Source organism: Eriocheir sinensis, unplaced genomic scaffold (genome assembly GCF_024679095.1).
Source record: "Eriocheir sinensis breed Jianghai 21 unplaced genomic scaffold, ASM2467909v1 Scaffold236, whole genome shotgun sequence".
NCBI lineage: Eukaryota > Metazoa > Arthropoda > Malacostraca > Decapoda > Varunidae > Eriocheir > Eriocheir sinensis.
Window position 1 is genome coordinate 23053 of NW_026111539.1, and position 13372 is coordinate 36424.

Consider the following 13372-nt stretch of genomic DNA (forward strand, 5'->3'; position numbering starts at 1 on the left):
ACTTGTACTACTTAACTCTTCCTCCTTTACCCCCATCACCTTTGTTCTTACTCACAACTTACGTAACCAATTTTTAACTCAACAAAACAAACATGACTCCCTTCTCGGCTTCCCACACACTCTCTAAGATAACGAACCTCTAAAACAACATTCAGACCATAAATCAATAATATACTTTAATCAGCTCTTCTTTCTTACCCCCGTTATCTTTTTCTATTCACAACTTCCGCTCTCCTCCTCCCTCTCGTAACCTCTTTTTAACTAACAAGACCACAAACAGGCCGGTAATTTTCCCTCACACCACCTACTGTTATCATCAAACCTTCCTCGTTAACGCCACAAGGACAAGGTACACACACCCCCCACACACCCACACCCACACCCACCCACGACACGCTCTCTATCAGTCTGCTAACTTACTATGGACAAGATTAAGGCTTTCCGATATGGCCATACGAAAAGTCACGCCTTATCTACCTCTTGTCAGCATGGGGTTGGCGGTGGGGACGAGGAAGCGGTGATAAGTTAGTTGCCCGCGGCGCTGCACCCACAAAGCACGGGCGCGGAGGGAGGAAGTGCACTGATAACTTGACATTATCACACGAAGTCGATCAAAAAACTCCCTTAACTCAGTGCTGTATAGGATTTCGTTGACTTGAGAGCGTTCGGTGGGGATAAGAGCGGCGGGGACACCTTGCTGATAAACTGTCAAGAAACGATTAAGTTGTAGTTCCGCTGAGTTTCATGTTCCGACATTACCCCATCAATTCGTTCAAGATACCCCTTTTAACATAGTGCTGGGATACCGCTAAGAATAATAAAAGTAGCGGAGAAACCTTACTGAACTAACAAGAAACTCCTTAAATTACCAAACGTGAAAATACCTGAAAAAGCCTGAATTGTCCTTTGAGTCAGTGTTGTACGTTGACTTGTGTTGTGTTGAGTTCGTGGGCGTAAGAGACAGAAAAGAGTGGCCACACCTAAGAAGCGTTGCCGATAGACTGACACAGACTGACATAATAGTGCATGAAGAGAATCAACCTCAACACAGTGTTCTAGCTTCGTTGACTTACTGTGTTGTGTTGTGCTGTGCTCAGAGTCCCATATAAGTGGCAGAAAAAGTGTTACTAATTGTGTTTCGTGGTATTTCGTGATGGCCTGCGTGTTGAGCGATAAACTGATTGCATGAAACGACGGGACAGAGGAAGCAATGCAGTGATGGTGATGGCGTGTTTGGGAAAGAAGTGGTGATCCGAGGAGCCGCCAGCCACCTACCTATATATGTGTGTATGTGTGCGTGTGTTTACGACTGAGGCATGAAGAAGAAAGCAGCGCTGGTGAGTTCTGTGAGGGTTAGATGGAACAGGGTCGGGAAGGGGGAGGGAGAATAAACTAAAAATAAGAGAAGAATGGAGTCTGTGAGGATTAAGGAAGGGGAGAATGAGTTAAGAATAATAGAGGAATGGAGTCTATGAGGGTTATGTGAGAGTCAGATGGTACGGAAATGAGAGGGGAAGGGGAGAGGATGAGCTAAAGAATAAGAGAAAGATGAGGTTTGGCAGGAGTGAGTTCAATGGGATAAGCAACCAGAGCGTACAGTAAACTAAAGGATCGAGAAACAGGATGAGTTGAGGGTTAGAAAGGAAAATAATGGAGGTGTGTAGAGCATCATAGACAGTAAATAAAAGGATCGAGAAACAGGATGAGTTGAGGGTTAGAAAGGAAAATAACAGCAGTATGTAGAGCATCATAGACAGTAAGCTAAAGGATCGAGAGACAAGATGAGGAGTTAAAGGCTAGAAGGAAAAATAATAGTAGTGCGTAGAGAAACATAGAGACCACAAACAAAAAGATCGAGAGACAGGAGGAGTTGAGGGAGAATAAGGAAAATAAAAGAGGCGTGTAGAGCATCATGGGGACAGTAAACAAAAGGCTCCAGAGACAGGATGAGGGGTTGAAGGTAAGAGAGGAATAGAGAACGTAGTCGGAGCATCAAATAGAACATGGCTAAGGCGGGAGGGACGGAGAGAGGGAGAATGAGCTAAGAATAAGTGAACAATAAGGGCACGTAGGAGTGAACTCAACGTGATAAGAACTTGAGGAGTGCAGTAAAGAAAAGGATGGCGAGACAGCTGAAGGTTAGAGAGGAAAGGAAAAGGTTATATCTGGAGCATCATAAAGAAAGGGATGAAAGAGAAGGGAGAAGAGAATGTGAGGCAGAGAGATCAGGATGGAGAACAGGAGAAAAGGGGATGAGAAGGAAGAGAAGAATCGGATGAAAGTAGGATAGAAAATGAATAGGGAAGGAGTAAGGAACGTGGAGGAAAGTGGATACGATAGGAAGAGGGACATAATAGGAGAGGGAATAAGGAAACAAAAATAAGGGTAACAGGAAAATAATTAGACAAAACCTGAACTGAACTTATCCAATCTAAATCCGTTACAGCGTATTCTCATATCAGTTTTTAATATAAGTACTTAATCTAAATCGCTCTTGTTATCCCCCTAATCATTCAGAAACCTTCATCAAACCCCCACGTAGTCTATATCTTCCCAAATAATTAAAGGATTAGAGAGGACTTATTACTTGATTAGGGAGAAAGGGATCAAGGAGAGGATTGGTTACTTGAGTGTACTGAAAGGAATAGGGGATTGATTACTTGATTGGATGGAAAGGGATCGATAAGAGGATTGATTACTTGATTAGAGAAAAAAGAATCGAGAGGAGGATTGGAAACTTGAAAAGAGAGAAAGGGGTCGAGAAGAGGATTGATTACTTGATTAGAGAAAAAAGAATCGAGAGGAGGATTGGAAACTTGAAAAGAGAGAAAGGGGTCGAGAAGAGGATTGATTACTTGACGAGACAGAAAGGGATCGAGGAGTGATTGTTTGATTAAAGGGAAAGGGATCGAGAAGAGGATTGGTAACTTGACGGTCCCTGAAAGCGTGTACAGAGAATTTAATCAGTAAGACAGGACTCGGGAGGGGAGGGAATGGGATGGGCTCATACAGAAAGGGATTGGGAAGGTAGGAAATCGGTTACGAGTCACATAAATGGATTGGGAAGGGAGGGAATGGGTTAGGATCACACAGAAAGGGATTGGAGAGGGAGGAAATGGGCTACGAATCATATAGAAAGGGATTGGGAAGGGAGGGGATGGATTACGGATCATACATAGGGATTGGAGAGGGAGGGAATGGGTTAGGGTCATATAGAAAGGGATTGGGAAGGAAGGGGATGGATTACGGATCATACATAGGGATTGGAGAGGGAGGGAATGGATTACGGATCATACATAGGGATTGGAGAGGGAGGGAATGGGTTAGGGTCATACAGAAAGGGATTGGGAAGGGAGGGAATGGGTTAGGGTCACATAGAAAGGGATTGGGAAGGGAGGGAATGGGTTAGGGTCATACAGAAAGGGATTGGGAAGGGAGGGAATGGGTAACGGTCAAAAAGAAAGGGATAGGAAATGGAGGGAATGGGTTAGGGTCATACAGAAAGGATTGGGAAGGGAGGGAATGGGTTAGGGTCATACAGAAAGGGATTGGGAAGGGAGGGAATGGGTTAGGGTCATACAGAAAGGGATTGGGAAGGGAGGGAATGGGTTAGAGTCATACAGAGAGGGATTGGAGAGGAAGGGAATGGGTTAGGGTCATACAGAAAGGGATTGGGAAGGGAGGGAATGAGTTACGAATCATACAAAAGGAATTAAGACAGTGGGGAATGGGTTGGGGTCAGAAGGGATTGGGAAGGGAGGGAATGGGTTAGAGTCATACAAAAAATAATTGGGAAGGGAGGGAATATATTACGGATCATATAGAAAGGGATTGGGAAGGAAGAGAATGGGCTATGAGTCATACAAAAGGGATTCGGAAGAGAGGGGATGCAAATCTTTCTCTAAACCAAATTTCTCCAAATCTCTCTCTAAACCCAATCTCAAAACAAAATCTCTTTCTCTATATCAAATCTCTTCAAATCTCTCTCGAAAACAAATCATATAAACAAAATCGCTAAGCTGAATCTCTCCAAATCCCTCTGAACCAAATCACTAAGCCAGTCATACAGAAAGGGATTGGGAAGGGAGGGGATGGGCTACAGGTTATACAGAAAGGATTGAAAGTTAAGGAAGATGCAGAGTTGAGGACAGAAGAGGAAGTTGATTAGGGAGTATCTCTCTCTCTCTCTCTCTCTCTCTCTCTCTCTCTCTCTCTCTCTCTCTCTCTCTCTCTCTCTCTCTCTCTCTCTCTCTCTCTCTCTCTCTCTCTCTCTCTCTCTCTCTCTCAAGTTCTGGTTAGACCTCATGCTGGTTACTCGATAGGACTCTTCTAGTGCTTGTGGTATTAGGGAGAGGGTAGTGAATGGGGTTACATGTTTTCTCTTTTCTCATTCTTTCCTTTGTCTTTTCTTTTTTTTCTTTTTTCTCCTGTCTTTCTTTTTTCTTTCCCTTTTTTACTTTCTTTTCTTCGTTCCTTCGTTCCTTCCTTCTTTTCTATTTTATCTATCTATACTTCTTTCTCTTCTTTCTTTCTTCACCCACCTTTTCTCTTCCTTCCTTCCTTTCTTCCTTCTTTCCTTCACTTTTTTCTATCTGTCTATCCTTCTTTCTTTTCTTTTTCTTCACCCACCTTTTTTTCTTCCATCATTCCTTTCTTCCTTCTTTCCTTCACTTCTCTCTATCTGTCTATCCTTTTTTTCTCTTCCTCCACCAATATTTTTTCATCCCTCCATCCTTTCATTCTTCTTTCACTTTTCTCTCTCTCTACTTACCTCTATTCTCCTCTCTCTCCTTGAACCCACTACTCCCTTTCTTCAGAGCGGCGCCACACGCACCGTCTACATCAACCAACAACCTCCTCCCCCTACTCCTGCCGCCCCGCCCTCGCCGTCTCTAGGCTCCGATGATGCCAGCCCCAGTCCACCTCCGCCTACGCCGCCGCCTAACCTCCCCCGCTATGCCACAAACAAGGTCACCACGGCCAAAGTAAGTGACGGCATTTTTTGTTCAAGACACGTATGGAACTAGTTTGGTATTTTTTTTTTTTTATGTTTATTTTATTCTCTTTTTCTTAGCTCTTGGTTTGTCTGAAAGCTTGTCTGCACTATTTCTTATTCTTTTTTTAATGTAGAGGAAGCACCATAAGGGCAAAAATAAATGAGAGAAAAAAAGCCCGCTGATCACTGTTACTATAAGAGAGAGAGAGAGAGAGAGAGAGAGAGAGAGAGAGAGAGAGAGAGAGAGAGAGAGTATAGATGAGTGCCCAAAAGAAAGATCAATTAGGTGCCTTGTTTTGATACTTATTTTTTGTTTTGTTTTTCTTGACGGGGAATCTCTTTTACCACTTCTTTTCGTCTTTACCATAGAAAAAAGTGCTTGATTTTTCTAGTGTGTTATAAAGAGTGGCTCAGTGTCTTTTTTTTTCTTTTAATGGAACGAATTGATTATGGAAGTGATTTTTAAATGGGGCAAGGAGGGTACAAAGCCTATGATACTCATGAAAGGGTTGTGATGAATGAGTAGTAGTAGTAGTAGTAGTAGTAGTAGTAGTAGTAGTAGTAGTAGTAGTAGTAGAAACAGTCGTCGTAGTAGTGGTAGTACATATATCTTCGCGTGGGAAACTCTGCATGCCTCTCTATATATACTGCCATTCTTAACAGTTCAGAAGGCTAACTTAGGGCGGAATGAAAATGACGAAAAAGGAGCGCAAAAAGGGAAAAAAATAGTGCTCCTCCTAAAAATAGAATAGGCGATGATAAAGAAAAGGTGATCAAATTTAGTGCCAAAGGTTCCCCTACAACTTTACTCCTGTTATTCACGATGCCGGAATGGTGAATGGTTTGCTGAACGGCTGGTAATGATTAGTCAGAACGTCTTTATTGGGATTAACTGTAAGAATGATGAACGTAGCATTTCTCTATAGTTACGGACGCGGGAAAAAACGGGGATATTAATATGTTTTCTAGTAATACATTCTGTTCTTACTTTTGTGCTTTTTTTATCTATATCGCAATGACCTTGTAGCTAATTGGTGGTTGAGTTGTTATGTTACTCGACCTTTATCCTGATGGCCCGGGTTCGACTACTACTACTACTATTATTATTATTATTATTATTGTTATTATTATTATTATTATTACTTGTGGTTGTAGTAGTAGTAGTAGTAGTAGTAGTAGTAGTAGTAGTAGTAGTAGTAGTAGTACGTTTATCTTCGCGTGGGAAAGTCTGCATGCTTGTGTATATATTATAATTATCATCTTGGAAAGTGAGGGAGAAAACCAGATGGTGTATTTCTCATGCATCTCTCGAGGATGATGAAACAGTGCATATAGGCACTCACGGGATCCGAGGGGGAATCGCACAGGATGCTAGACTTCGTTGAAAATAACTGCCTTAGCTAATGGTTAGTGAACCAACGCCCGATAATAATATTCTTGATCTTGTATTAGTAACCCAAGAGAACTTAGTTGACAATATTAGCGTTGGCGAACACCTTGGATCATGCGATCATAGACTGGTGCGCCTCGACATAAGAGCTCAAACAAGGATTGCAGAGAATAAAGTATTGGTTCCCAATTTTAAAAGAGCGGATTTTGAAAGAATAAGACAGTCATTAACGAACTTTCAATTAGAATTCAACATCGAAGTCGAAGAATCTTGGCAAGACTTTAAAGCTCGATTCCTAACTGAACAAGATAAATCCGTACAATCTTGTGAAAAGCGCCGAAAAGTTAAAAATCCTCCGTGGTTTAATAATGAAATCAAACTTGCTCTCCAAAAGAAGAACTTGTTATATAGGCAAAAGAAAACCGACAACTCTACCGAAAATAGTACACGGTACTACGAAGCAAGACGACAAGTCAAAAGTTTCATCAAACAGGCGAAACGGGGGTACGAAGTAAACATTGCGGTAAATTGCAAGTCAGATCCTAAAAGTTTTTTTTAGATATATAAACAACAAAAAAGAGAGTAGAAGTGGGATTGGTCCATTAACAGCTAATTCGGGCAATATCGTGACAGACAGCCAACGCATAGCGAACACGTTAAATTCTTATTTCGCCTCGGTTTTTAATAGTAATTCTACCGATACTGCTGCTGTTCCTAACACTATTGAAAATCACAGTCATTCCCTCCCTGACTTTGAAATCAGTACAGATGAGGTTCTCAAAGCGCTACAGTCACTTAAAACTAACAAAAGTCCAGGACCTGATAAAATATATCCAAAATTAATTAAAGAAATATCAAGAGAGATACTCAGACCTTTAACAATGCTGTTTAATATGTCTTTGCACTATGGTATCGTTCCTAGTGATTGGAAAATGGCTAACGTAACGCCCATTTTCAAAAAATGCGACCGAAAATTACCGGATAATTACAGGCCAATCAGCTCAACTTCAATTATTGGTAAATTATTTGAGACAATTATTCGAGATAAAGTAGTTAACTACCTAGAGTGTAATTCGCTAATCCTGGACTCGCAACATGGTTTCCGTAACAACAGATCTTGTTTGTCGAATCTATTAACGTTCTATAACGAGCTTTTTGTAGTCTATGATGTTTCTAAATCACTTGATATTATATAATTAGACTTCCAGAAGGCGTTTGATAAAGTCCCACACTACAAGTTGCTTCATAAAATCAAGGAAATAAGCTTCACGAATGGATCAGGTACTGGCTAAGCAATAGAAAGCAAAGAGTTGTAATAAATGGAGTGACCTCTGAGTGGATGCCAGTCACTAGTGGTGTCCCCCAAGGCTCTGTCCTGGGACCCGTTCTCTTCGTCATTTACATCAACGACATTGACCTTGGTCTAAATAATTTCATTAGTAAATTTGCAGACGACACGAAAATCGGCAATGCGGTACTTACGGAATGTGGCAGGCGGAGCCTGCAAGATTTGCGTAAAATATCAGATTGGTCAGTAAAATGGGAAATGCCTTTTAATATAAACAAGTGCCAGATTCTGAAGGTTGGATCTAGAAATATAAAGAAGGACTATGAAATGTGCGGCGTTAAAGTTAAAGGCGTTCACTCGGTCAAAGATCTTGGCGTCACAGTCGCGTCTAACCTCAAGTTTTCCCAGCAGTGCAACGAGTCCGTTAAAAAAGCAAACAGGATGATCGGTTTGATTAAGAAAAAATTTTCATTCAAGAATAAAGATGTTATACTACCTTTGTATAATACTTTCCTCAGACCTCATTTGGAGTATGCCGTGCAGTTTTGGTCTCCCAACCATGCGAAAGACATTGCTAAATTAGGTTTTCAGCGTAAAGCAACCAAGATGATTCCTTCATTACGAAACATACCCTACGAGGAAAGGCTGTCACATCTAAACCTGTTTTCTCTTGAAAAACGCCGCCTCAGAGGAAAACTGATCGAGAGCTTTAAAATACTTAACGGTTTTACCAACGTGGATCCGACCAAGCTGTTTGTGATGGATGATTCGACGCGAACGAGAAATAATGGCGCTAAACTCAAACGTAGACAAGTTCATTCAGATTGCACAAAATTCTTCATCACTAATGCTGATTGGAACAGATTACCACCATCAGTGGTGCAGTGTAACTCGATTCCATCGTTTAAGAATAATCTTGACATCTATCTCCCCCATCTAAATGTTCACTAAGTCAGTTTCAACGCCATGGTGGCCGCATAACAACTGTCACTTAGGTTTAGGACAGACCACCTAGTTTGGGATTTAGGGCCTGTGTGGTTTGGTTATCTATGTAATTCTATGTAATTCTCCCCCCGCAGTACACGGTGGTCACCTTCCTGCCCAAGAATCTCTTCGAACAGTTCCGGCGGTTGGCCAATTTCTACTTCCTGTGTCTGGCCATCATCCATGTACGTACGTGTGTGTGTGTGTGTGTGTGTGTGTGTGTGTGTGTGTGTGTGTGTGTGTGTGTGTGTGTGTGTGTGTGTGGAGAACGGACCAAGCATAACCGATATACGTAACACACAAACATACACACCACCAGCCCCAAAGAGCGATGTCCCTCCCTTTCACACACACACACACACACACACACACACACACACACACACACACACACACACCGTTGCCCATGTCACCCCCACTTTTTACATTCCTACTTATCAATATTCTTACCCTCCTCTAACCAAATACCCCGACTTTTATATATTCCTCTTCATATTTCTTTTTTATAGTCCCACTCCTAATCTTCTAAATCTATACCCTGACCTTGTTTTAAATATTTCTACGTTTCCATGTTCTTACCCTTAACCACAGTCTTCATAATCTTTTAGCATAACGTTTGGTCTGTATAGCATTTCTGAGCATATATTTTTAATGTTTATATATAGAGGAAAAGGTCAATGCATCCCCTCACTCTCTCACACACATATTTTTTTAACGTTTATATACAGAGGGAAAGGTCAATGTATCCCATCACTCTTTCACACATATTTTTTTTAACGTTTATATACAGAAGGAAAGGTCAATGTATCCCCTCACTCTCTCACACACACATACTCTTTCTCACGCTTCATACTTTCCCCATCGTCCCTTCCCTCTCCACCTCTCACGTACATATTTCTGAGCATATTTTTTTTAACGTTTATATATAGAGGGAAAGGTCAATGTGTCCCATCACTCCCTCACACACATATACTTTTTTCTCACGCTTCATACTTCCCCATCGTCCCTTCCCTCTCCACCTCTCACGTACATATTCACTTTTCCTCACACCCACACACGTACGTTTCCTCATTCACTCACGTACAGTCACTATCTCATTCATACTTCATTCCTTCTCACTCACAAAAGTCTTCCTCTCGCCCTCTCACACACACAATGACACATGCACACTTTTCCCCTCACGCACACACACGTACTTCCTTCCCCCTTACCCTCACACACACACACACACACACACACACACACACACACACACACACACACACACACACACACACACACACATTCTTCCTCTTGTTCTCAGTCACCCACATTTTTCCCCTCTCTCTCACTCTCTCTCTCTCTCTCTCTCTCTCTCTCTCTCTCTCTCTCTCTCTCTCTCTCTCTCTCTCTCTCTCTCTCTCTCTCTCTCTCTCTCTCTCTCTCTCTCTCTCTCTCTCTCTCTCTCTCTCTCTCTCTCTCTCACACACACACTCTCTCTCTCTCTCACACACACACACACACACACACACACACACACACACACACACACACACACACATTCTTCCTCTTCACTCTCACCCACATTTTCCCCTCACTCTCACACCTCAAGTTCTTCTTCCTCCTTCCCTCACTCCTCCACATTCCCTCTTTTCCCCTTCCCTCCAGAGCACGATAGACAGCCCTGTGTCCCCCTGACGAGCATCCTGCCGCTGCTCTTCGTGGTGAGCGTGACGGCCGTGAAGCAGGCGTACGAGGACTGGCTGAGGCACCGGGAGGATGACAAGGTTAACAACGCCCCCGCCACGGTGCTCAGGGACGGCCAGGCGAAGGTGAGTGCAAGGGGGGTAGGGCGGCGGAAGGGAAGATGGGTGAATGTAAGGTCTAGAGGTCATAGTGCTGTATAGTGTGTGTGTGTGTGTGTGTGTGTGTGTGTGTGTGTGTTTACAGAAAAAGAGAGTTCAAGGGCGTGAAAAAAAAAAAAACAATAATGAAAAAAAAAAGCCCGCTACTTACTGCTCCTGAATAGAGTACAGAGGAGTGGTCAAAAAGAGAGGTCAATTTCGGGAGTGTGTGTGTGTGTGTGTGTGTGTGTGTGTGTGTGTGTGTGTGTGTGTGTGTGTGTGTGTGTGTGTGTGTGTGTGTGTGTGTGTGTGTGTGTGTGTGTGTGTGTGTGTGTGTGTGTGTGTGTGTGTGTGTCATAAAAAAAAGTCCTCAAAGATAAAGAACAATAGATTTCAAAGTCGGGGATTAAAAATGCACTTCATATTATCTCCCTGCCTGCCCGCCACCTTCCTCTAATCGTTCGCTGTCTCTTTATCTAACCACCCTGCGGTCTGTTTGCACAAGCGTTGCCAAATTATCGTATTAACCACATATCGCATCTTTCATTTTTATGCCTCAAACTCTCGTACCTACACAAGTAACGCGAGAAAATCAAAGTTAGTGCTAAAACTGTTGAATATTAATGTTTTCCGTTCTTTGTTGTTATAGTTATCGGTCAGCAACTACGAAAATTAAATGCGATGAGTACGATAATTTGACAACGCTGGTTTGCACCTACGCATCACCGTGTTACCTGAATCATGACTTCTGAATATGACTTTGCGGTAAGGTGATATTTAGGTCAGTGAAGGGTACGGAACTTTTGTGGTAAGTTTGTACATTATGGCAAAATTCATTACTGTTGTTAAGTGTTTAATGTATACTGATAATTTTAACGGGGTAACGTGGGTAACAATAAAACTGCAGAAGTAAAAATAAAAAGATTAAATTTGGAAGGAGCGATATAATAACTACCCCGTTTGACCCCACTGATACTGATGATGATGATGATGAGATGATGATGGTGATGATAATAAATAATGAGGATAACAACAACAATAACACAACAAACAACAACAGCGACGAAAATAATAACAACAGCAATCATATACAAAAAAAAATATAATAAAGAAAAAAATAAGAAAAAAACAAGTAAAAAACTAAAAAGAAAACAACACAGTCATAATAATAAAAGAAAGGTCACAAGTCCGACAAGTGAAGAAAAAAAGAAGATAAAATAAAAGACAAAACACTTGACTTACCTAATTTGACCTGAGTTGACCTGACCTGACCTGACCCTAAGTTGACCGGCGTTGCAGAGGGTCAAATGGCACCAAATCCATGTGGGGGACGTGATCAAGGTCAGCAACAGGGAGGAATTTCCGTGTGACCTGCTGCTGCTGACCTCATCTGACCCCGAGGGCAAGTGTGACGTCACCACGGCCAACCTGGACGGCGAGACCAATCTGAAGGTAGGGTAAAAGAGGGGTCAGGGGTCAGGGGGTCATGGGAGGACTGGTTGGTGGGAGGAATTGTTTGGGGAGGGGGTTGGTAAGGGAGGGGGGAGGGAGGAAGGGGGAGGGAGAGAGGGAGGGAGGGAGGGAGGGAGGGACGAAGGAAGAAGGAAGGAAGGAAGGAAGGGACTGAGGGATGAAGAAAGAGAAGAAAGAGAGAATGAAAGAAAGAAGAGAAAAATAAAAGAGAGGAAGAGAGGAAGAAAGGAAGGAAGGATGGGAGGAAGGAAGGGATGGGAGCAAGGAAGGAAGGAAGGAAGGAAGGAAGGAAGGAAGAAAGGAACTAAGGGAGGAAGAAAGAGAAGAATGAAGGAAAGCAAGAGAAATGAGAAAAAAAAGAAAGGAAGGAAGGAAGGAAGGAATTGAGGGAGAAAGAAAGGGAAGGAAAGAAGGAAGGAAGGAAGGAAGAAAGAAAGAAAGGAAAGAAGGAAGGAAGGAAGGAAGGGAGTAACTGAAAGAAAGAACAAAGAGATGGTGGAGGAGGAAAGGGAAGAGGAGGAGGAGGAGGAGGAGGAGGAGAAACTGAATAACTTGCCTATCTATTCACTTCTAAATCTACTCGCTTATCTATCTAACAACTATCTGATTTTTATATACATTCATTTACCTATCGACTGACTCACTTCTCTATTCACCTTTATGTTTGTGTTCGTCTAATGCTTTCTTTTCCTTTCTATAGGTGTTTGCGTGTCCATCAGAAACCAGGGACTTGCAGAACGAGTATGACCTCTGGAACCTGCGGGCGACGGTGCAGTGCCAGGTGAGTGTCGTAATCAAGGCCTCAGGTAGGAACATAAGTAGGAAAAAAAAGTAGGAAAAAAGAAAAGAAGAAAGAAAGAAGGAAGGAATGGAGGATGGGAGGAAGGAAGGAAGGATGGAAGGATGGATGGGAGGAAGGAGGGAAGGAAGGAAGGAAGGAAGGGAGGAAGGAAAGAGGGAAGGATGGATGGCAGGAAGGAAGGAAGGAAGGATGGAAGAATGGAAGGATGGATAGGAGGGAGGAAGGAAGGAAGGAAGGGAGGAAGGAAAGAGGGAAGGATGGATGGGAGGAAGGAAGGAAGGAAGGATGGAAGAATGGAAGGATGGATAGGAGGGAGGAAGGAAGGAAGGAAGGAAGGAAGGGAGGAAGGAAAGAGGGAAGGATGGATGGGAGGAAGGAAGGAAGGAAGGAAGGAATGAGGGAAAGATGGAAGGATGGATGGGAGGAAGGAAGGAAGGAAAGAAGGAAGGAAGGAAAGAGGGAAGGATGGATGGGAGGGAGGGAGGAAGGAAGGAAGGAAGGAAGGAAAGAGGGAAAGATGGAAGGATGGATGGGAGGAAGGAAGGAAGGAAGGAAGGAAGGAAGGGAGGAAGGAAAGAGGGAAGGATGGATGGGAGGAAGGAGGGAAGGAAGGAAG

General features: G+C 42.7%; 1 protein-coding gene across 1 annotated transcript in view; it reads left to right on the forward strand.

Moving 5' to 3' along the window:
• Positions 1–1912: 1912 nt before the first annotated feature.
• Positions 1913–13372, forward strand: part of LOC126991069 (phospholipid-transporting ATPase IF-like) — a 48556-nt gene continuing 37096 nt past the window's right edge. Inside the window, exons 1-6 of the mRNA XM_050849766.1 lie at positions 1913–1960; positions 4818–4985; positions 8754–8843; positions 10308–10469; positions 11781–11933; positions 12655–12735. Coding sequence (XP_050705723.1) covers positions 1913–1960; positions 4818–4985; positions 8754–8843; positions 10308–10469; positions 11781–11933; positions 12655–12735 — 702 coding nt within the window. The remainder of the gene's footprint in view (positions 1961–4817; positions 4986–8753; positions 8844–10307; positions 10470–11780; positions 11934–12654; positions 12736–13372) is intronic.